The sequence below is a fragment of the Vigna angularis genome, chromosome 1, assembly GCF_016808095.1.
Source record: "Vigna angularis cultivar LongXiaoDou No.4 chromosome 1, ASM1680809v1, whole genome shotgun sequence".
NCBI lineage: Eukaryota > Viridiplantae > Streptophyta > Magnoliopsida > Fabales > Fabaceae > Vigna > Vigna angularis.
Genome location: NC_068970.1, coordinates 50,938,838 through 50,963,142, shown reverse-complemented (window position 1 = coordinate 50,963,142; position 24,305 = coordinate 50,938,838). Strand labels below are relative to the sequence as shown.

General features: G+C 29.7%; 1 protein-coding gene across 1 annotated transcript; it reads right to left on the bottom strand.

The window, feature by feature from the left end:
- Positions 1-819: 819 nt before the first annotated feature.
- Positions 820-21,440, bottom strand: LOC108340544 (MADS-box transcription factor 23-like). The gene is made up of 8 exons (XM_017578006.2): positions 21,362-21,440; positions 20,978-21,249; positions 5,227-5,305; positions 4,499-4,560; positions 2,404-2,503; positions 2,041-2,082; positions 1,868-1,948; positions 820-1,204 (listed from the first exon to the last, which is right to left on the bottom strand). Exons 2-8 carry the CDS (start codon positions 21,157-21,159, stop codon positions 1,145-1,147), a joined length of 606 nt encoding a protein of 201 aa, XP_017433495.1. The 5' UTR covers positions 21,160-21,249; positions 21,362-21,440; the 3' UTR covers positions 820-1,144.
- Positions 21,441-24,305: the final 2,865 nt, after the last annotated feature.

The window sequence follows — 24,305 nt, the reverse complement described above, 5'->3', positions numbered from 1 at the left end:
AAAACTTTTTTTAGAATATATATTCTAGAATATATTTACTAAATACATTTTAGATTGTATTTTTAAATACATTTCAAATTATATATTTTGAAAGTTATTTTCAAATTAAAAAATATATTTAGAATTACGCCATCCATAATGTATTTGAAAAATATGAAAAGAGACCATCACCTTCGAAGATCACCACCGCCAACCACAAATACATCACAGGAGTAATATAGTATGGGTATTTTGAAAATTATGGGAGTAAAAGAAAGGTGGTGCGGAAAGAAACACACTACAGAGGAAAAAGAACTCAGGAGAGACATAAACTGCTATGCAATAATAACTTGGACCCATATATCTAAAGTTGTTTCTTCATGTACTCCATCAAATTTCTTCCTACACTCCATTAACATTTTGCTTTCTGGAATACACTAGGTCAATTCCAGAAATATCCTTCCGGAACACAATCATTCACCCCCTATTTTGGATTGAAATTTGAAAACATCAATACTCTTCCATTCCACCACAACTTCATTCTTGGGTTTAGTTTTTTCATAATACTTGTACAAAATTTTAATTGCATTTCAAATAATGTTTTCAAAAATTTACAAATTTTGAAATATTATTTTCTTCATTTCACAACTGACTTTTGCGAGACAAAATTATTAAAGATGTACCTGAATTTAGTTTCATGATTCACGATATATAATGTATAGATTTAAGAAACCATAAAATATAGCCCACCAGGAACAACACTGAGGAGATATTTATTTCCCTACATATATTATACATTTTATTGTTTGTAATTTCATGATTCATGATAGACAATTCAAATTTAGAAACAAGGATCGAAAATATTTATCTCGATATATGTCCGATCGTTATCTAACAATAACAGGTTTTTCACCTAGTGCACTACACATAAAGTTAAAACTTATAAACTTACAACATGTTTAGTACAGTTTATATTTAGAGAATAATAGCTTATTTTTTTAAAAGATTTCTTACATTTTTTAGAAAAAGCAACTAATTATTCCTCTACAATTTATTACATCAGTTGAATTTTTTATATCATCAGTATGGAGGAATACCCCATAATCATTTCCTCTTGTGTTGAGGCTGAAGCTGGCTTTGTTGCTAACTGATAGGTTCAAGTGTATCATATCCATTGCTGATAGCATGTTGCCTTTTCTTTTTCCATATCCCTTGCTTCAATAACCTAGGTAGGATCCAAACCATCGTTAAAAGATTAAACCTACTGAGTATATGGTTTAGCTTTTGTGTGTAGATATATTTTCATTAATTTTGTTAATTTTTTTTGGGTATGAAAATAACATGAAAAGAAAATATGACCATATTCTAACTCTACATGACTTGGAGGAAGAATAAATGCACCAATAAATAAATTGGTATTAAGATTTAACCTTAATCAAATCACACTTCTTCACATTGAACTTTAACAACAATGCATAAACACCAACCATAATGACAAATAATAAAGAAAATGTTCACTTTTTCTTTTTTTCTAATTGTTAGTTGGTCAGATTGAACAAAAAGTTTCTTGTAGGAAAAACCTAGACAAACACAAAAGAAACCAAACCAACAAAAAAACCATTACTCAAATTTGGTAGGAAAAATTTCAAATTATCAACAAGTGGTTGGTTAAAAACGAACATGTGAATCTCAAACCATCTAAATAAACCACGCATTTAGAGCGTTGGAAATTTATCCAGAATGAACATCTCCATAAAAAAAAGTTGATACTTTACTTTTTAATGGAGTATATGACAGTTAAAAATTGTGAAGCACCAATCCATGGATGGCATTGTATGAAAGTTTAGAGTATGAATGACAGATAGAAAAAGTTTGCTTGATGATTTACCTTCTGTAGTTCTGCATTATTTTCATGTAAAAGGTTTATCTTCGTACGAAGTTCTTCATTTTTTTTATGAATGAAGATTCCCTACATATCATAATGGCGTCAATGGTGAGCGATCTGAAAAATTCAAATTTGCAGAAACACCTATTAAAATAACAAAATTTAATGGTCGGAACCTCTTGTTGCAATACTTTGATCTCATCTTTAAGCATTTGATCCTGCAGGTGAAATAAATGATTGTGTATGAGTCATGTTGGAGTGCAAACAAAGTCCCACATTGAGTGAAATAAGGACTGGTCAAGGGTTTATATACACATAGATATCTCCAATGATAAGAGGTCTTTTGGAGTGGTACCAAAAGCAAATCCGTGAGGGCTTGGCCCAAAGCGGACAATAACTTGGATTTTCCTTTGACATTCAAATCAAAGTGTCATGGAAAAAGAAACGTAGTTTGCTTTTACTGAAAGAAAATGAATGGAAACCAAACATATACACCTCAAGGAGGAGCTTTGATTCTTTTGGACCTTGAACCATAATACCTTTTTTATTTGAACATTACTCAAACCAATTTGGAGTTTATTTTCCAGATCCTTTAGCTGATTCATATTCAAATCAGAAAGTTCTTCACCCATCAGTTTCCTGCATTTATAGAAAATGAAGTATGAATTGTTTGGCAATTCGAGAGACGAAACGTCAACATTGTGTGTGTGTGAGAAGTAAATTGCAATCATTCAAAGATAGTTTGTTATAGAGCTTTCAAGCATATGTTCAACTGTCACTCATTCAAAGGTTCTTCACAATACATATGTGCTCATATAGATCTCAATCCTTCTGCTTGATGAAACCATATGTAGCCATGCACACTCATATATAATCAAAGGGATTCAATTTTACAGAACAATAAAATGGAGTTTTTTTAACTAAAATATGAACTTTCAATAATATTTGAATTATGTTGAATTAGATTGATATACAAAGGATGATCACAAAGGTAAGCTAATTAATCCATACGAGGTTACAAAGTTGGAATCCTTGCTTGTGATTTATATGTCTGCGTGTTTTTGTGTTGCATGCGTTGAAGGGTAGAAATCCTTTAAGTTGATGATTAAGGCATTCATAAAATATTAAATAGATTTGTTTCTCTTAATACCTTGAAAATTACATAAAAGAACATATGAATTGATTATATTAAAGCTTCACATTTATAGAGAAAATAATAGATGTGTTGATACCTTAGCAAATGTTGGGATTGTAAATAAATAGGATTTTACTTGATTAAATGTTTTGCCTCCTTTAATTTGTTTATATTTTTTTTGAAATAGGTTTAACCTCCTAGATTTTTGATTTGGTTGATTTGTTCTTCGGAAGATGCTACTTGATTTTTGCTCGGATTTGATTGGGTCCCCACATGTTTGTATTTTTGTTTTCCTTTTATAGCATTTACTCAGGTGTCTGATGATTAATAACCTTAACGTAGTAGCTAATCTTCCATAGTAATGCCTACCATATGATTACATTAACAACATCTCTGATTATACTATATTATATTAACATAGTTACATAAATGATTTCACAGTTAAGAACATCATGATATACAATTAATTAATAGTTGTTAAACATTTTAGATTATTCCTATTGGTTTTCTACCATTCTAGATCATATTAGTTTATTATCATGTTCAAATAATCAATATCTAAACTATAAATCACGGATTTTTAATGAGAATAAAATGAATCTCTCTCAGAATATTCAAGAATTATAATACAAAAGTTAAATAGATAATTTAGACATTAATTTTTTGGAAGCTCAATCCTTAACGACTAATTTTATAAACTAATTTAGACGCTAATTTTTTAATAATTAATATTAAAGAGTATTTTCAAGTCTATTTTACAAACCATTTTAAATTTGTATTTATAATAGAGACTATTTTAGTTAATAATAGTTTTTTTACAAATTGTATCTAAACTAATTATTGTAATGGCTAATTACTTTTTGTTTCAAAAATTAGTTATTATTTAATGTTTTTTTAGTGCTAATGTAAAATTGATTAAAGATCTCGTCGGTTAGTAAAAAAGTGTGTTAAAGTTGTTTTTGAGTTTCAAGAACCTTTGGAATTTTTGTAACTGTGTGGTATTTCTATGAAAATGTTTGTATACAAGTTATTAAATGAAATTTCAAATTGAAAAATGTTATTTTCATGAGATACCTAAAATTTGATATTTACTCTAGCTTTACAAATTGAGTATGATGTCCTCAAATAAAGTGAAAGTTATTCTTTTTCAATTTATGGGTTGTCCATGTACCTAGTAGAAATTATTGAAAGGCTTGTAGTGGTATTATAGCTATAAAAGTTGGGATTATATGTTTTTCTATATAGTGGGTAGGTTTAATGAAAACAAAATCTATACTATGAATGGCTGTGTATTGAATAAGGGTTGTAGTACTCCTTATACCTTGTCTAATATATTTTCACGTCATTGGCTTACAAAAAGAGAATACAACGTTGTAAAATTTTGCTAGTTTATATTATCTGTTATATCATATAGTACTTAATTACTGATCAAAAAGTAAGAATATTACTTTATAGTTTCCATATTAATGACAATTATTCAATTGGTTTTAATATTTTACCTGCTGCTTTCTTGCAAACGTTCTAGTTGTTGCCTTAAGCATGCTGCTTCTCTCTGCCAAAACTAGCAAAGCAGAAATACATATATTAGAAGTTTATAACACCATTTTGTAAGAAAATAAACAATAATGCATATTAAAAAGGCAAGGTGTGTTAAATTAACAGCTATCAAAATATCCTTACCTATCGCAGTTTATATTGAATCAGCATTCAGGACTGAAACAAAGTGCCTGCACACTGTTTGGGTATGTTTATAGCACTGTGAGTGAGTTTAATGGAACGATCTAGAGAATGTTGGCAATAGGGTTTGGAAAGAAGGGTAAAATGGTTTTGAATTTTGCGGGAAGACTAAGAACAGAAAGACGAAAGGGTAGACCAACAGGTAAAATTGAAATACTAACATCGATCAAGCTATGTAACCAACTCAACACTAACAGTTAACTGGAGTAAGCCTAGCAGGTTTATTCATGATCAGGCGCTTCAAAGACAGTTCAAGAAAGGAAGATAAAAGATTCTTCCCTGAATGAATTACTAGAACAATCAACAGTTTGAATGAGTGTAAAGAATATTCATGGTGTGCTGATAACAAGTAGGATTCCGTGTTTGCAGTTTTTAAGGATGTTATGTTCAAAAGCCATATAAAGACAATGGTGGAGCTGTTCAGGTTAAGATGCTTTGATGGAGTTTTATAGAGCTTGAAGATATATACCAATGCAGGATGTATTGTTACCTTGACAGATGAAGCAGGATCCATTATCCAACCATTGTCCTCGTTGAGCTTGTTAAAGCGATCAATGATTGATTGCATGCTGTCATAAATGTACAAACCGATATTAATGGTATGGGAAGTCAACCTTAAATCCTATGTCATGCAATGAGGTTTCTGCTAACGAAATAATTTTACATACTGCATAATATTATTTTACACAAAAAAAGGAAAAGTAGAGTTGTTAAAAAAATGTATTTTAAACTAACACCATCAAAAACTCTAAAAAATAAAGGACTCTAGCAAAATCCCACAACAGCTCCATAGCAATCCTTAACGAATTTGTATACCAAAAACTTCTTCTCGTACAATGTAATAGTTTGATATTGCTTAAAAGTTGAAGTTAAACTAGTTTAAATATTTCTTCCTACTTCAACACACTGATACACCTTTTAAAACCAAAACTATGACAGAATTTCTAAAACGAACAATGCCTCAAATGATATCCCATATCGAATTTGTCTTTTATAGGCCTTTATGAATACTTACACCCCCAACTACATGATACCAAAAGGCCAAACCTTATGTGGTCAACCAGTCGTTTACCAGATCAGGAACCAATTATATATTAGCCTACCAACAAGTTTGCCACAACTCCAAAACATCATAGAATCCTCATCCTCTTTCTACTAAACCTTCTATTGCACCCCAGTTCTATGTTCATCTCATCCTCCTAACCATATAAATGGTTAATTTCGAAAATGGCCACCCAGAGAAGCCTTATATCGAGGGCATGACTCTTCAAAACTACAATTTCAGCATCTGTGTCGGACTCATGTTAAAATGATATCAAGCTTCCAAAATTTCTGGAGGCAACTTCATGCATAAGAAAGATGATGGTCCCTACCCCTTCCCATGTGAAAGCTAGTCTACCTGCAGAGTTCATATACCCTCAAACTTCCATGTGTGCCTCACAAAATCTAAGAGATAACAGGATCAACCTAACTATTGATTTTAGGTAGGCTTGCAGGCATTGTACCTTTAACTCTGAGAGGAGATGCTAAATTAGAGTATCGAGAGATCTTTTATTCGTTGATGCTACTGGTACGTGTTATTGTTTTATTTCTTTAATATGGTATTAAGAGTTTTATTAATTTTTAAGGGTGCACGAGAGAGGGAAAAAATAAGTATTTTAAAGGGGGAGAAAACGTAAAATAGAGTGACAAAAAACCAGTAAGAAAGCACATATATGAAAACCTACGAAGTCATTCAACTACTGAAAATTGGATTTTCGAATAGTAGTTCTATAACTGAGTATCCTATATTTGCAAAGTAGTTCTATACCTCCATATACTATATTTGCAAGTGAAAACTATTATTTTTCTGTTGCAAAAGTGAATAGGAATTCAGTTTATGGCATATAGTGATGAAAAGGAATCCAATTCTATCAACCCATATGTAGCTTAAACGAGAAGTCTTAAGGAAGAAGTGGAACACAAATCTATAAAAATTATAAGGTGAATTTGTCAAACTTTTTAAGGTAATTTATACAAATCAAATTTGTTAGCATAAAGACGAAGCCTAGAAGTTTTGATGATGTCTCAAAATCAAGTCTCAAGCGTTCATGTTGTAAGAAGATCTTTATGAAGATTTGTTTTATGTTAAAGTTTTTGTAATTTAGTAGATTTATGTATTGGTTGTTGTGTATTCTTGATTCCATGTATTATGTGTTCTTAGTTTTCTTTAAAATTCGTTTTGGAATCAAAAAATCTCATTTTGACTCATAATAACCGATTACCAACTAATGATTATCGATTATCACGAGCAATTATGAGAATTTTTAAACAAGTTTTTGACCAATGTGCATTCATTAAATGCATAATCGATTACCTCATTTAGATAATCGATTATCACATGTTAAATAACTGACAACATATTTTTGAAAGTATCCTTGAGTGAGATTTTTATAAATTGGATTGCGACTCTCATTCTAAATACGAAATATGTGATTTTCAAGAATCTTATATGTTTTGTTGTGTGATGTGATAAGTGTGTTCTAGGGTTTGTGTAATCATTGTGCTTGTGGCTTTGAACTTGGTGTTGGCATAGAGCGGAACTTTCATTGGAGTTGTGATTTAGTGTTATTGTTGTTGCAGAGTCAAAGTCTGTCATCCTTTGTAAAGATTCAAACGAAGTGATCATCCTTCTTGAACCATTTGAAGGAGGTGTTCATTCCTTGCAGGTTTAAGGGGAAGCGAGTTTTATCTCTTGGGGGTAACAAGAAAGGTGTTCTAACCTTAAACTTGTTTTTATTTTCTTTGTGATTGTAAGAGTTTGTTGGTTTGTGTTAATTCTCATTTGATATTAACAACTAGATGTAGGATCTTTGTAAGCTGAACTAGTATAAAAATTACATGTGCAATTTTCTTTCTTCCTTACTCTCTTATTTGTTTTAAATATTGTTAAGAAATTTTATTTACAAGAGAAAATATTTAAAGGCACGATTTGCGGTAAGAAACCAATTCACTCTTCTTTTGGTTGTTGTTCACGCTAACCATTCTACTGCATCGCTCTAACAAAATATTGACCAATTTATTAAAAAAAAATTGGTGTGCCTTATAGAAGAGTAAACAAAATTCTATAAGAAAATAAGGACTTTGGTCATAATATTAATTATTGAGTTTGTGGTTGTTTGTCAGAAATGGATATACTTTTCTAGATACTTCTCTAACATATTATTTTTTGTTTTGGTTGTATGGTTAGTGGTTAAGTGAAAATGAGTGGTATTATTTATTTTGTGTAGATTTACATTTCTCTTGTTAATTAGAGAGAATCCTTTTGTAACACAAAAACCATTACACTCAAAATATTGATATAAATTATTTGTCTCCCTTTTATCATCGTGTAATTTCACAACAAAATCTCTCTTTTCTGTTTTTTCTCTAGTTTTACAACTTTTAGAGTTTTTGCCTATTTCTTAACATATTATTAAGAGCTCCATGATTTTTAAGATATATGAGGAAGTGAAAATCAGTTTGAAAGTCATACACAAACTAGAAAAATATATATATTCAAAAGAAAGGATAACATCAAGAAACAGTTCTTTACCTCAACCTCATATTTTTGAAGGAGAAAATTATGATTTGAGGATTGTACAAATGATATCTTATTTGAAAGATCAAACTCTATGGGAAGTGGTGAAAAATGGAAGTAATACAACCCATTTACTAGACAACCCAACAATGGCTCAGATAAAATTCTATGGTAAAGAAGTGACAAAGGAAGACAAAGTACTTGCCATTATACATGTAGTCATACACGATTATTTTTTTATTAATATTGAATCTTGAGACAACAAAAGAGGCTTGGGGGCAAGCTCAAGGAAGAGTTCCAAGGCAGTAAAATAAGGAGGATGAAGGTGTTAAATATGAGAAGAGAATGTGAAGCAATTATACATGTAGATGGATCAAATGCAAACGAAACTACTAATCGTTTGCAAAATTAATAGATGTATTTATTATTATTAAATTTTAGTTATGTGTAATTGTTTAGTATTTGTGTAGTTTTTTTGAATTTTCTCTAGTTATTTGATACTCCAATTTGAGATTTATAAAACTATAATTTTTTTTTAGTATTTGACATCCTGAATAAAAGAGAATATGTCTTTCTAATATTAAATATTTTGATAATACCATGATTTCTTTGATGTGATTTTTATTTTTTTATAAAAATGATATAATTAATATTTGAAACAATAAAAAATGGCTATAGATATACTCGTTGTCCGATATAATTAATATTGGTATACTCGTTGTCCGATAGATATGAGAATGGGATTAAAATGATATATTTGATGGGTTTGGGGATGAGGATTGTATATTGAAACCCGCACCCGTCTTGCCCATTGTCATTTCTACCTCTACAAACTTTTTTAAAATGATGCCTACCAAAGCCTTGAAAGGAAAATAATCCTTTTAAAGATGGGATATCTCAAAATATTTGATTGTGTATGTTATACACTTTTTCCGAATGTAAAGAGACACAAGATGGATTACAAATAAGGAGTTAGTACATTTTTAGGGTATTGTAATAACTTCGAAAGTTACATGATATACAATCCTTTGACGAAAAAGATACTTATTGAAAAGGATACTTATTTTGTAGAAATGTGAAGTTTGATGAGTTTTCTACATATAATTGGGAGAAATGAAAAGTAGAAGCTTTAAACAAGAAACAGTTGAGTAAACAATCTTTAGGAACATTAGAATTGAAGAAGATTTAGATGATAAGCATTAAAAATCTTACCAACATTTATCAAAGGTCCAACATTGTTACACTAGAACCTAAAGAATATGATGAAGATGGTGAAATAGATGGGTTGAATCTCACCAAAAATGAGTGCTCTCATATTCCAACTTTTCTTGAACCTTTTGTTGGAATTTTGTGACTCAAACAACATGTGATTGAAGGAGTCAAATCAGTTAAATAAAAATATATTTCTATCCTATTTTTTAGGAGGATTTTATGCATTATTTAATTAATTAGTTTAGTAGATATTTCTCAAGGTCGGTTACAAATCCTGTATTATAAATATTTACTACATATGCTCAATAAAATATATGGGTTTCCCTTTCATTCTTTTGCCTCTTATACTTTAAAACCCAATAATTGGTATCAAAGCATAAAGGATCTTACGAGATCTGTGATATAACCCACAAACACCTACAACCACAAAATTGCCACCACACATAAGATGAAATCTCAAACATCCTTTACTACTATTTGTGTGTTTGTATTTGATGAACTAAACTATCAAATGTGCGATGTCAAAATGGAAGCATATCTAGATGCTAATGATGTGTGGGAAGCGGTAGAAGAGGACTACAAAGTGTCTCCCTTGCCAGATAATCCTACGGTTACTCAAATGAAAAATCACAAAGAAAGGAGGCTTCGAAAGTCCAAAGCCAAATCAATTTTTTTCATAGCCATATCTCCAATAATTTTCAACAAAATAATGACGTTGAAAACGACATATAAAATTTGGAAGTTTTTGAAGGAAGAGTATGAAGGAAGTGAGAGAATCAAAGGAATGTAAGCTTTGAATCTGGTTCGAGAACTTGAGATGGAGAGGATGAAAGATTCAGAGACAATCAAAGATTAAGCGGACAAGCTTCTCAGTATTGCAAACAAAATACGTCTTCTTGGCACTAAGATTCCTGATTCTAGAATTGTTCAAAAAATACTTGTAACAATTCCAGAAAGATATGAAGCCACATTGATTTCCTCGGAGAACTCAAAAGATCTTTCTACTATTACCTTGACAGAACTTTTGACCGCACTTTGGGCTCCAGAACAAAGAAGACTCATGAGAGAAGAAGGTCATATTGAAGGGGCTTTGACAACTAAATTGCTGGAAAAAAAAGGGCAAGTCAGGGTGTTTCACCTACAAAAATGATAGCAAATCCTCTCATGTTTTTCCATCATGTCCTTTTTGTAAGAAAAATAATCATCCACAGAAGAAGTGTTGGTGGAGGCCAGATGTGAAATGCCATAAATGTGGACAATTAGGGCATGTGGAGAAAATCTGCAAGTCATCAAAAACACAAGAGAATGCATAAGCTGTTGTTGAAGATGGTGAGGAAGAAGAACTTTTTGTTGTTTCTTGCTTTGCTACTGCAAGATCAATAGAAAGTTGGCTAATTGATAGTGGTTGCACGAACCACATGACTTACGATCAAGAATTATTCAAAGATCTTGATGCAATCTACAACACAAAAGTCAAAATTAGAAACGGAACTAAAATAGCAGTGAAGGGCAAAGGAACCATTGCGATCAAATGTTGTACAGGTTTGAAATTAATTACTGATGTTCTATATTTTCTTGAAATTGACCAAAACTTACTGAGCGTTGGCCAACTTCTAGAGAAAGGCTATAAAGTTCTATTTGAAGATAAAACCTACATGATTAAAGATTCAGATAATAAAGAATTATTCAGAGTTCAAATGAAAAGCAAGAGCTTTGCCTTGAATTTGATTGATGAAGAGCAGCTTGTTGTGCACAAGGTTGAAGACAATATGCAGGTACAAGTGATGCCTGAATTGGAAGAGAAATCACCCATATGCGCAACTTTGCAATATGGAAAACAAACGAGGTTGCCTTTTCCAAAAGAGAAATCTTGGAAAGCAACAAACAAACTGCAGTTAGTACATACAGATGTTAGAGGACCTTAAAAAACTCCATATTTGAATTGCAAGAAAGTAGAGCTAGTGGGTGTTAAAGTTGGTGAAAGTAAAAATGAACCAGAAAAATTAGAGGAAGAAGAGCAGCCTAACACAACTCTTCCCGAAGTAGAAGCTGAAAATGCGAAAAAGCCAAGAGAACAACTACAAGTAGATGAGGAAGTTGCGGAAGATTATAAGGACGTGAAGATTAAACAAAAAATTGTGATCGAGACTTCCAAAAGTGAAGGAACTTTAGATGAACGATCAAGGATGAAAAAACTTAGTGTATGCTGACTTTGAGTCAAGGAGGAGATAGTTAGAATTTTGTGACTCAAACAACATGTGGTTGAAGGATTTGTTAAATAAAAATATAATCCTATCCTATTTTTTAAGACGATTTTATGCATTATTTAATTAATTAGTTTAGTAGATATTTCTGAAGGTCAGTTACAAATCCTGTATTATAAATATTTACTGCTTATGCTCAATAAAATATATCAGTTCCCCTTTCATTCTTTTGCCTCTTATATATATTTTAACTTTTCTTCAACCTTCAATACAGTTCTTTTCCCCCAATGAGCATGGAGAGCCAAAATCGTGGTATTTAAAAACCAATTTATAAACGAATTCTAACTTTCTATTCATAATAATGATTCTTATAGTAATCAATAACTTTTAGTTTTGTAAATTAGTATCTAAATGGATCATAATGGTGATTAATTATTATTTTTTACTAAAATGGATTACCATATAAAGATTTTCTTGTAATAATGGTACTTTATTGTAGTATCCAATATTATTTTGCAACTCAATATATGGGTTAAAACATCCCAATACTTTATTTCTTTTTTCACAAATAAAAAACACAGTTTGGAAGATTAAAAAACTTAATTACTTCCAACGGTGATCATTTGATTAGGAGGAAGGGCAGCAATGAAAAGAGAAAAATATAATAAAGAAGGAGAAGAATTAGGCTGAGTTTAAATTATAACTTAAAGGATATTTTAGTCTTTTGCTGTTATTATGGGATGTACATAGTAATTATGTAAATGCAAAAGGCAAAACCCTTGGGGAAAGAGAAAGAAAAAGGAAAAATATTATGGAGGAGACTGGAAAAATAAGTTTTTATCTTTTCTCCATAGTAAGAAAACAACCATACCAAAAAAAAGTTTTGTTCGTTCAAGCCAACCTTTAGATGTAAGGTTTGCAATCAATTTTGTAGTTTTGTTAATATCTGTACCAATACAAAATTTTGTAAATATCAAATGAACCTCTAACACATGTTATTGAGAGAAGTTAGACATCTTTAGCCAAAAGCAAATTTGAGGAGAGGAGGAGAACAACTCTCTGTAGTTTTGAGATTTATAATGAATTATTTCTTCATGGCTTCAATCATATCAATCGTTTTAGCAATTTGGGGATGTAAATCTTTTAATTGGGAAATCTTTATAACTATCATATTCTTTTTTATAAAAAACAATATCAAAGTGAAATTACTATAAGAAAATAAACATTTAGTGTTAGTTAAAAATCAACACTCAATATTAAAAGCCGGTACTAATTAGTAAATAGTGTTAGATTTGCTATATCAATTTCAAATCATAAATGCTAATTGTTTAGCATTAATTTTTAAAGACTGATTGTAAAATCGATTAGTAACTTAGCACCGGTTGCATTTTTATTTTAAAATTTATTTAATTTAACATTAGCTTAGTTGGCACTAAATAAAGTCTATTTTTAATATTAATTTAATTTATATTTGTTTGACGAATTCTAATGATAGTAATTTTAAAAAAAAAATATTGTGCAGCATCATTGTTTTCAACAAAATAAAATAGAAATAAAAAAATAGAAAAAAAAAATTGTAGTGAATCAAGGAGATTAGTGTAAATAAAAAAGATGAGTGTGAATATAGATGAATGTGAATGAAAGATAAGGATGTAGATTAAGAATATGTATATGGATGAAGGAGAGATGGATATGGATGGAGAAAATGAACGTGGGTAAAGAAGATAAATATGAATGAAAGAGACAAGTATAAATCAGGAAGATAAATGTGAATGAAGAAAATGAGTGTAAACATATTTTATATAGAAAACGAGAGAGAATAATTGTAAGTAGGAAGATTGTGGATTTTAAATTTGTACTATTAGATTAAGAATAATTTACAATTCTTATTCGTTGTTATAAAGACATAAACTAATGTCAACTTAGTCTATTGTTACTCAAAAATAAATATTAAAGATATATTATATTAGAGTCAACTTAATCAACAATAACTTAAATAATAATAAAAATTAAATAAGTGTTAGTTTAGTCAACACAAGCTTAAAAAAATATAAAGATACTAAAACTAAAAAGGGTTAAATATTTTTTTTAGTGTCTTAATTATTAAGCGATTTTGTTTTTTGTTCCTATTTCAAACTTTGTATGATTTGATCCCTCTCCTTAAGAAAACCATAATTTTTGGTCTTCCAAAATAAACGACGTTAAAAATCAGGTGAGGTGGCTAACGGTGGTGTGCCACGTAATATTTTCATGCTTCTCTTCCTCTGGACCTCTTTGGTACTCAGCCGCTCAACACTCAAAATGCTTAAACACTCATCCAGAGCGTCCCTTTGAACATCTGCTTCTCTCCCTCCCTCACCGACACTGTCTCTTTCCTTACATCTTCGTCACGGTCCACCGCCGCAACCTCCGTCTCCATCCCCAACCGCCGTCTTCCACATCAAAATCACTCTTTGCGGTCCTTCCTTAAATAATAGGAACCTCAATAGCAGATAAAAGTATAGTTTTTAGTTTTGATAAAATTTCTAGCCATCTAGAACAATAATACTTTTTAGTCAGATTGGGTCAGTTATTATCTTATAGAGGCAGAAATTTTGAGAAGGGGAGAGAGCACTGGGATGAAGCTACATCAATGGGCATCATTCTTCAGTGTTCTGAAGATGTTTTGGATCCTTCAATCACGGAAGTTTACAAACCTAAGAAGAGGAAGAGTTAAATAAGTTTACTTCAAATTAATTTGACAGTTTGCAGCGAGGCACACGATTTCCACCTGCGTGGAGCGGAGTAGGGTTGGGAGCAATGTCAAAGTGGCCAAATATGAGCTTGTCTACAAGATTGACGAGATAGTTGGTGGTGCTGATGATTCAGCTATTTCAGATATCAAAAGATTTGTTGATTCTGTGGTTGTCAAAAAGGCATCTGTATATCTTGTTAGTGAATTATTCCTGATTGCCTCTACAAAGATTGTATCAAAGTTCAAATCTTCCAATCTCTCTGTTTACGTGGAAACATTCAACAATCGGGGTCTCAAATTGTTTTCATAGCAAATTCAGGACTACAATGAAGTATTCCCATCTGATTACTGATATTATTGTTCCTCATCCTAACACAAGGAACAAATGCTTAAATTTAGGCGATAAGACACCTCTTTACATGGAACTGGTTGCAGTAGGTGGCCTTTTGCAAGGCATGGATAAATCTCTCTTGCCACCAGCTATGACTCCAGCCCCTCTCCTGACTGAAGATGAAGTGACAAAACCCCTTTGCCTCCACTTTCTAAAATTTCCCCATCAAGCCCTATTTCTAGACCAGGAGCACCACCACTGTGAAATGCACAGGCTAAGGTCACTATCTGCATCTTTTTATCCACTCTGACATTGCTTGTAGCTTCTCTTATGCTTTAGGTGATGCTGCATGCTTCCTGATTCCCCATGAAAAAAAAAACAAAACAAAAAATAAAATTTGAAAGAATGAAGCTTTTGTTTTCAAACGTCAGTGAGGTTTGCGAGATTTACGAGATCTGCGAGATGAGAACCAGAAAAAAACTATACTTATGAAATTCCGACGAAGAACCATGGAGAGCGATCTTCGACGTGGAAGACAATGGTCGAGAATGGGGACGGAGGTTGCGACGGTGGACGGAGACGAAGATGCAAGGAAAGAGACGGAGGGAGGGAAAGAAGCAGAGGTTCAGAGGGACGCTTTGGATGAGTGTTTAATCATTCTGGATGTTGAGCGGCTGAGTAAGCATGAAAATATTACGTGACACACCACCGTTAGCCACCTCACCAGATTTTTAATACCGTTTATTTTAGAGAACCAAAAACTATGGTTTCCTTAAGGAGAGGGATCAAATCGTACAAAGTTTGAAATAGGGACGAAAAATAAAATCGTTTGATAGTTAAGAGACTAAAAACATATTTAACCCAACTAAAAAAAATTAGTATAATTTAGATTGATACAAACCTTATTTCTTATTATTTAATTAGCTATTGCAATTAGTAAACGAAAAATATAAAGACACATTGACAATTTTAAATTTTTTGTGAATTTATAAGCCTCAATCGTTGGTTTAATCAAAATCTATTCGTCTATATGTTTCAGTTGATCAACAACTAAGACTTATAAGTTTGTAAAATCTTCAAAAATGTTATTAATTTTTTAATTATTTTAACTTAACATAGAAACATATGATCTAATTTATGGAGAATCGATGCTATAAAACACCTATATGCTTCGGTTAGTATAAAGTTAAAACCTAAATGTTGAAGAAAAATTATAAGATTTTCAGCAAGTGTTAAGGTTTAGTCTTCAGGTTATAATAAAATTGAATCCTATTGTAAGTGTTATGCTTCGGTTTTACTAATAACTAAAGTCTAAAACCTATTTAGGGCTCACTTTTGAAACGTTCTCCTTGGCCAATTTCATTTTTGCAACATGAAAGTCATTGCAGTTTCGCGAACGCCACAGCCTTTGCCTCCATTACAACAAGTATGTTCTCCTTCGTGTCTTCTCAAATGTGATGCCACTAAAGCACACTCCATTTCTGCCATTTAAGCACCTTCGTTCTTGGCGCCACTTAATATCAAATTGGTGACTTATTTTTTTGTTTTTTTTTCTTTTGCATTTTTGATCGAGTTTTTTTGCTTGCATTTTTGTTAAGAGGTTCTTTATTGGTAATGTTTCAGTTTTTTTGCCACCATTGTTGTCCCTTACACTGTTGTATAAGTGTAGTTTGTTGACTTGTAATTATAATATATCATTTTAAGGAATAAAAATGAAGTTATTTTCAATACAGGCATCATAGGTAGCTACTTGTGGTTTCCCTAAAGGACAACATTATTGTGTGATTTTTCTTCTTACAGAAGTCTCTCCTCAGCCATCTCAAACAAGTAATAGATTGGTAAGAATCTCAATGTTATGAACTTTCTTTGTTATATAAGTGATTTTATAACATTTCCTTTTTCATAATTTAATTACTAGACATAACATGATAAGGAAATCAATTACTAAGACAAAAGAGCTTACATGGTTATGCTACAAGTTTGGTATTTTGGTCTATATATTTATAATTGTTTTATTCTTTTTGTTCCTCGATTATTTATGATTGTACTGATATATTATAGTGTAATAAACAAACCGGTTCATTAGTGCAATGACTATATAATGCAATGGATAACAATTTTTATTCGTACTTATATTACAACTAGTTGGGAAACAATAATAATTGCATTTAATCAAATACTTTTCAACTTTGTCTTTTTATATACTAATTGAAACTATTGTCTTTTGTACAAAAGATCAAAGGTTTTGTACCAATTCCCTGAAAGTTCATATAATAGGATAGCTTATGCAAAATATATAATACGAATATACAATAATATTTAGCACATTTACTTGTTGTAAGGATATCATATTGTTGTACAATAATATACTAGTTGATTTTGGGTATGATAAATATAATGCATTATTTTTGTGTTGGTTCTGTGATATTTCGTACATGTTTAATTTCGTACATGTTTAATATGTAAGAAAAAACAAAAATAAACAAATTATTTAAAAAAAATAACTATTTTAAGCTTCAGTCATAACCAGAAGAATAAAAGATGTATTAGGCTTCGGTTTAAGTTATAACGGAAATCTAATACACTTTCTAATTTAAAATGTTATTTAATTTTAGAGGTATTAAACTTCACTTCTGAAAACAATTCAAACCTAATGCTTTAAAACTAAAAAAAAAAATTTAAATCAAAAAGATTTTAAGCTTTAGTTACTACGAGAATTGAAATCAAATACACATTTTTTTATTTTTTATTATTTATTTATGGTTTCATGATTCAGTTATAAGGAACCAAAACATAATATCGACCTTTATGATTTGATTTATATTAAAAAAAAAAGTCACCATTTTTAATCTCATCTGAATATGCTTTAGTTCTATAACCAAAACACTAATGTTTAAAATAACTAGTGTAAAAATCCTTTCCTACACTAAAATACATATTTTTATTTATAAAAAAAGTTAAGAATAATTAAAGCCCTCTTAGAGTTGGCTAAACCAACTCTATCAACAACTAAATTATTCAAAATTAATTCTACTTTTCTAACCTTTCTTAAGAAAAAAGAAACTAATCTTTTAGATTGTGTTAAAAATGGTTAAATAGACTAACAATTTAGCTATTGTTATTAATATTGGAAAGATAAATTATTCTTTTCTTATAGTGAATACGATGTTCTTAATGTTTATATCTATTATGGTTATGAAACACCAAAAGCTAAGGTCCTTCTAGATGAAAAAATGAACAAGTTTATTGCATGCATTCTTAGTTTAGGTGATATAAATTTTGTTTAGAAAAAGAAGTTAATGTTTATAATGTTGAATGGATCCCCAAAGGTGTAAAAATTGAAGAAAAGTCTTGATTATAAGTATCAGTTTTCACAAGTCTATCCCTACATTAACAAACTTTATAGAGTGCTGACTCTCCGTAGATGTTTTTATGTGTAATGTTTTTTTATGTGTAATGCTTTTTCGGTTAACAGGCTGTCTATAGGTTTGAGTTGAAAATGACACATAAATTGGTAATCATATTTAGGCTTATTTGAAGGGATTATTAACAAAGAAACATTTTGTTTATGTACATATTTCTTTGTGCACAAGTTGCTCTAGACAAGGTCTAATTCTTCTTATTGGTGCCAATCCAATGAATTTGAAGCAATGTTTGGTGTTCTGGTGGAAAGCTTCACTGGGGTGAAATTGTGTTCATCCTTAAATATTAATTTCATCTATTTTGGTCAAAGAAAAATATATAATATAAAAAAGACACTAAGGATATCCCAACCCTTAGGGATGTAATTAACTTGAAGATCTATTATATACTTAAAAACAACATAATATTTATTTTTCTCAAATTTGATGGAAGAAAAGTTTATCCTAAATATATATCCACCACTCATCAGTTATAAAAATATGTTCTATAAATTTATTTTGTCTAATACATCTAAAGATCTAAAATATATGAATTTAGTATGATAATTATATTCCTTTTATAATATATGAATTCGTCATATAATTTTTCAAATAATATCTTGAAAATCCTCATTCAAACCAAGAGGATTATGGAGAGAAGATATGTAGAAGAGAATAAAAACAATCTTCAAGTTAATTTAGGAAGTTATTCAATTTCAACATATTGGAAGAATAGACATGGAAAATACTTATGGGAATGCGGTTCTATGGTTTAGAGTACACTTCAAGAAATGTGATCCCTAACTGTCTAAGAATGATAATAAGTTTTAGGAATTATAAACTTCTAAACTATATAGATATTAAAAATTAACAAAAGAAGGAAAATAACGAAAATATACAATTGTTTTTTGTTTCAAAGTATTAAGATAATTCATTTATTACTATTATTGATGATATAAGCTACCTACATAAAATCTCTAAAAAAAGTTTACCATATGCAATTGACTTCAATTGTGATTTTATGGAAGATGTAACTGACTAACACTTAGGTTGTTGGGTGAGAGAGTCACATGCTTTAAATAATACTTTATATCTAGACTCATACATAATATACTTTATATATCCATATTAACCTCAAAAAGAGTTAAAAATGGATGCCATTTAGCATGAATTTATCTATTTTTTAAGATTTAAAAAGACTAATAACTCATGGGAAAGACCATCATATATTCAATTAAATATATTGGAATCATAATGTACTTGATTATAAAACCAAAGTGAAACGAAATGATATTAAGCTCAACTTGAGTAAAAGGAAACGCCATTTAGCTATTTTCTAAAGTTTATTTTCATGGGACTGACACTAACAATTGCCATCAACTAAACCATACAAGTTTCCATCACATTTAAATTAATTTCCTAAATAAACTCATGAACCTTATTAGCATTGTAGGATCATCAATCTATAACATTATTTATTTTCTAATAATGAAGGAAATAATTTTTTTAATAAGAAGACTGGTACATATATTCTAAATGATATAAACATCAATCTGGATTATGTATTTTACTACTGCAACTTGAAGAAAACCAAAAGCAAGATCAAGATAGGGCTGACCCAGATACAGAAAATGAAGGTTAAGTAATGATTGAGACAATCAACAATTATACTGTGGACTGTTTAAGAGACCTGACAGAAGTACAGGTTTTAATATTTCTCAGGATGAATTTTTCACCATGATCACTAACTGCATATATAAAATCTAGTTTCCAATGACTAGTTTTCCTCACTGCTTCACATAGCTCTGATGTTCAGATCAGAAGTGTCAAAGACAGGTAGAACTAGTTACCCAACTTTGTCTCATGTTAGATCAAAATTTTATCATAATATTGCTCTTAAAAAGTTAGAAACAAAAGACAACTTAAAAAATATCATTTCCTATTATGTAAATGATGAAGATCAATTTTCTTTGACTAAACTGTCAAAATTGAGTTTCTATCATGTATATTTACTTCAGATCTCACTGTTTTTAGTATTTCTTGATATACGGTTACATTAAAAATACATTGGTAAGTGTATGTATAATTTACTGGTATAAAAATATACTGAATGCTGAGAAAATGTTTCAAAACAAACACAGACTAGAATTCATATATTGTCGGAGAGATGAGATATATTGAGAATGCAAAAGATAACGATAAGCTTCCCAATTATTTAACTTCTTGTTCTTTTCTTGATTTTTGTCTGTGGGGTAAGGAGTAAGCACGAAAACAACTATCTCTATCTGAAAAATATAATTTGTTTTAGTATGAAGAGAAAACACTAGGTTATTCACTAGAGTTCATGTAAGGATGAAGATCGTAGCAAACCTGCTGGTTTCAAATGCAGACGCATGAACTGCAGCACAAAGTAGCTCATTTATCAAGAAGAACATGGTTCTTTCTTGAAGATTTCACTGTTAAAAATATGACGAGAACTCACTAGGTTTGATGTGTTAATATTGATATATAAAACTATATGCACAGCTTTTCATCAAAGAAAAAAGGTTTTCTTTTCTGCAAACCATTGTTCAAGTTCCGATAACAGATTCCCAGATATCATATTATCAGAAGAATGAAATTGAAACCACACAAACCAATTCAACTGAACATGTTGAATAAGTTCTTCCCTTGCCCCTCTTCCCCAACAGAAAAAAGAAAAAGAAAAAGAAAAAGGGGTAAATAAAAAGAATATAAAGCATTGAATCAGAAATATAGATGGTAAAGAAAGCGAAAGAGAAAAGAATTTGGGTTTAATTACCTGGTGTTTGAATACTCATAAAGTTTGCCCGTGCAGGAAAACACAATGACTCCAACTTCTGCATCACAGAGAATAGATAGCTCTCTAGTTTTCTTCATCAACCCATTTCTTCTCTTACAGAAAGTTACTTGCCGGTTCGTCGAATTTTCGATTCTTTGAATGGGAATCTTTCCTCTCCCCATCTATTAGGGTTCCTAGCTCCACCAAAATTTCTTATCTGCAAGTTAACGATATCTGAGATATCCAACTTTGATGCCCAAAGTCGTCTTTCACTGAAACAAATTTCAGTAAAACTAATCAAGACAGATAAGGAAAACTTGCATAAATATATAAACGGCAATGATAAATATAGCAAGCTCAGAAATAACAAAAGTAGAAACTTACTAGGAAATTATTCTTGTGAAAATAACGGTTAAGGAAGAGTTGAAGAAGAAGATGAAGATGAAAAAGAGGAAAAAATATATATTAAAAATGCTTTTTCTATATATTTTTTTTCTTTATTAAGCAAAGACGGTGTTTTACTGCAAGCAGTCCTATCAACACTAGGATTTATCCTATTAGATGTTGAATTTTGCGTTTGATTTTGAAAGAGTAAATATAAAAACTAAAATATTTTATATATATAGCATGGTAAATCATTATTACACTGTTAGCTAATTAAAAATTACTATCACGCCTCCATGTTAAACTTTAAAATGATAAATAGGTGCATAAGCATAGAGATTTTTAAAACAATAAAAAATTATATAAAACTGTTAATCGTTACTTTTTTAAGCTACGTCAAATACTTAAAGAAATTAATGAATTAAGTATTCTTAAAGTGTATTTTTATATTTTGAGTAAACAAAAAAAAAGTTTTATGTTTCTGTTAACAAAAAGAAAAGGTTTTATGTTTCTGGGCCGAAAAAAACAGAGTATCCTAGTTAATTTTGATAAAAATTTCAAATGAAAGAGATTTATAAAAATATTTTAATTTATCGTAGTAATTTAACCACTTTTATAATTTTTCAAATATATTCTGATAATCTACTTGGAAATTTCATCAAAGCAATTATTATCTCGTTTAGATGTATATTAAAAAAAATCATCAATTTTTAATTTATTTAATAAATTTCTTTTTTGGAAATTATACAAAAATATTATTTAACTTATTTATTATGAACTAAATTATGAATATTTTCCCTTTTATATAACCATATTAAAAGAACGAAATTAACTAAGATTCATTTATTGTTAATCATTTTTACACCATCACGATACATACTAACATACAAAGTATTTTTTAAAATAATTATTTTAAAAATTGTATTTGTAATGATTTGTGATTCACTTATGATCTAAGCATATTTATATTAATATTTAAAAATACAAAAAAAAAACTCTAAATAAATATTTAATTTAATTAATTAATTAATTAATTATATATATATATATATAATAAAACAGTAAATTTTACCATTTTAAAACTAAGTTTATATTCTTCCTAAGTGCATTCTAAATTATTTTTATCTTTCATCAAATTCTCCGCATTTTTCACCGACCAAAACATAATAAAAATATTTTATTAAAAGAAAGAAAGTGAAAGAATACAAACTGAGAAATAATATAATGAAGTCTACCAATTTCAGAATAGATTCTTCTCTAAATATCTTAAATAGAAAATATCAACTTATTTTTGTTTATTAAAATTTATTTTCATTTACCAAACCAAATAAGAAAAAAATATTTTTATTTTTTTTAATTTTTAAATAATTTAATAATTAGTAATAAAACTAAGAAGTAATATTCGTACGCACATTAAATATATGTATGTGTGCAGTAATTTATGCCGTGAATATGCTACATCGGTATCCGTACGGATGATATGAATGTACGATGGTGGATATTCCCAAACCGTGGGCGGTTACTTTTAGTTATTCTGGTTTTCGGTTTTTGGTTTTGGCGTGGGAAGGAATTGGGAATGCTGTTCCTATTAATTTTTGGGTTATACCAAAAAATGCTACAATTGTTTTTCATAATTCCGCGTTTCCATTTTTCTCATTATATTGATTTTTGGGTGTACCAGAATCTGGTATAATTGTTTTGCATAATTCTATGTTTCCAATTTTTCATTATTCACCAACTCTTAATGAACTTGATTTGGGTAGTACTAGCAAAAATAATGATTATGATGATCTTCATTTTTACTTAGGTTTTACCATGATTATATGAATATGTTTGATAAAATAATTAATTGTGAAGGTAATTAAAAGATGAAAAGCAGTGAGAATTGAAAAATTATCTCAAAGTCCAAAAAACTAATTGGACCTAGAAATGATGATAAAAAGAGTTTTTACATTTATTAATTTACTAATAATTTTTTTTATAAAAATAATTTTGTTATTATTGACAAACTTTAGAATTTAAATTATCAATAAATATTTTTTCGGTGACTAATATGTTGACTAAATTTATCGATAAGATGAGTCAATAAATTAGAATTTATATTATAATAAATATTTTTATTAGTAAATTAATTAGTTAAATGAATGATAAAAATTTTGTTAAGTTTAGAAAATTTTTATATATTAAGAAGAGATGGATAAGAAGAAGACAACGAGAAGGAGAAAGAGAAATATAACTAAGAGAAAGAGGAAGAGGAGGTGTGATAACAATGGTGTTGATGATGGTGTAGCGACAGCTAGTCGATGGTGAAAATCAGAGTCAGAAGAAAAGAAAAAGAAAAGGAAAAAGAGGAGAAAAAGGAGGAAAGAGGGGAGAAGAGATGAGAGAAAATGAAGAAGAATACCAAATCATATCATTTATTGACATATTTTATTAATGGTTAAAATCCGTTCATAATTACTAACATATATTTACTAATAGATATTTATCGATGGATTTAAAGTCATTGATAAATTACTAACGTATTTCATAATTTGTTTATAAAATTTATCGATGATCATTTTACTGGCGAATTTTAGAAAAATAGATTTAAAGATATATGATGAGGAGTTAATTATATGTTGTGTTATAATAAAGTTATAATATTATATGTTTTGAATTATTTGTGATAATGAGCTTACTTTTAGATGGCAATCTCTTTAGCTAGGTCGGGTCAAAGCTAGAAGAGAAAATTATGGTAAAGAGTGAGTGTTTGCGGAAGTCTAGGCTCATCTTCCATAGATAACTGCAACTCTTCTTCAATGTGTTTGGTCATGGCTTGGGGGCATGTCAACACTTCTCATCTGAGTTATGATATATATTAATTGTGCTCTTGTAATTTATTTTGAGGTGTATATGGATTGTAAAAACACAAGTTATTGTGTTTTATATGTGTTGTGAGAAA

Coding starts and splice junctions, on each gene's coding strand:
- LOC108340544 (XM_017578006.2), bottom strand. CDS start 21,159: ATGGGGAGAGGAAAGATTCCCATTCAAAGAATCGAAAATTCGACGAAC. Junction 2,083..2,403: donor GTAATGTTCAAATAAAAAAG/GTATTATGGTTC, acceptor TTTCACCTGCAG/GATCAAATGCTTAAAGATGA. Junction 1,949..2,040: donor TCAAAGTATTGCAACAAGAG/GTTCCGACCATT, acceptor TATGATATGTAG/GGAATCTTCATTCATAAAAA.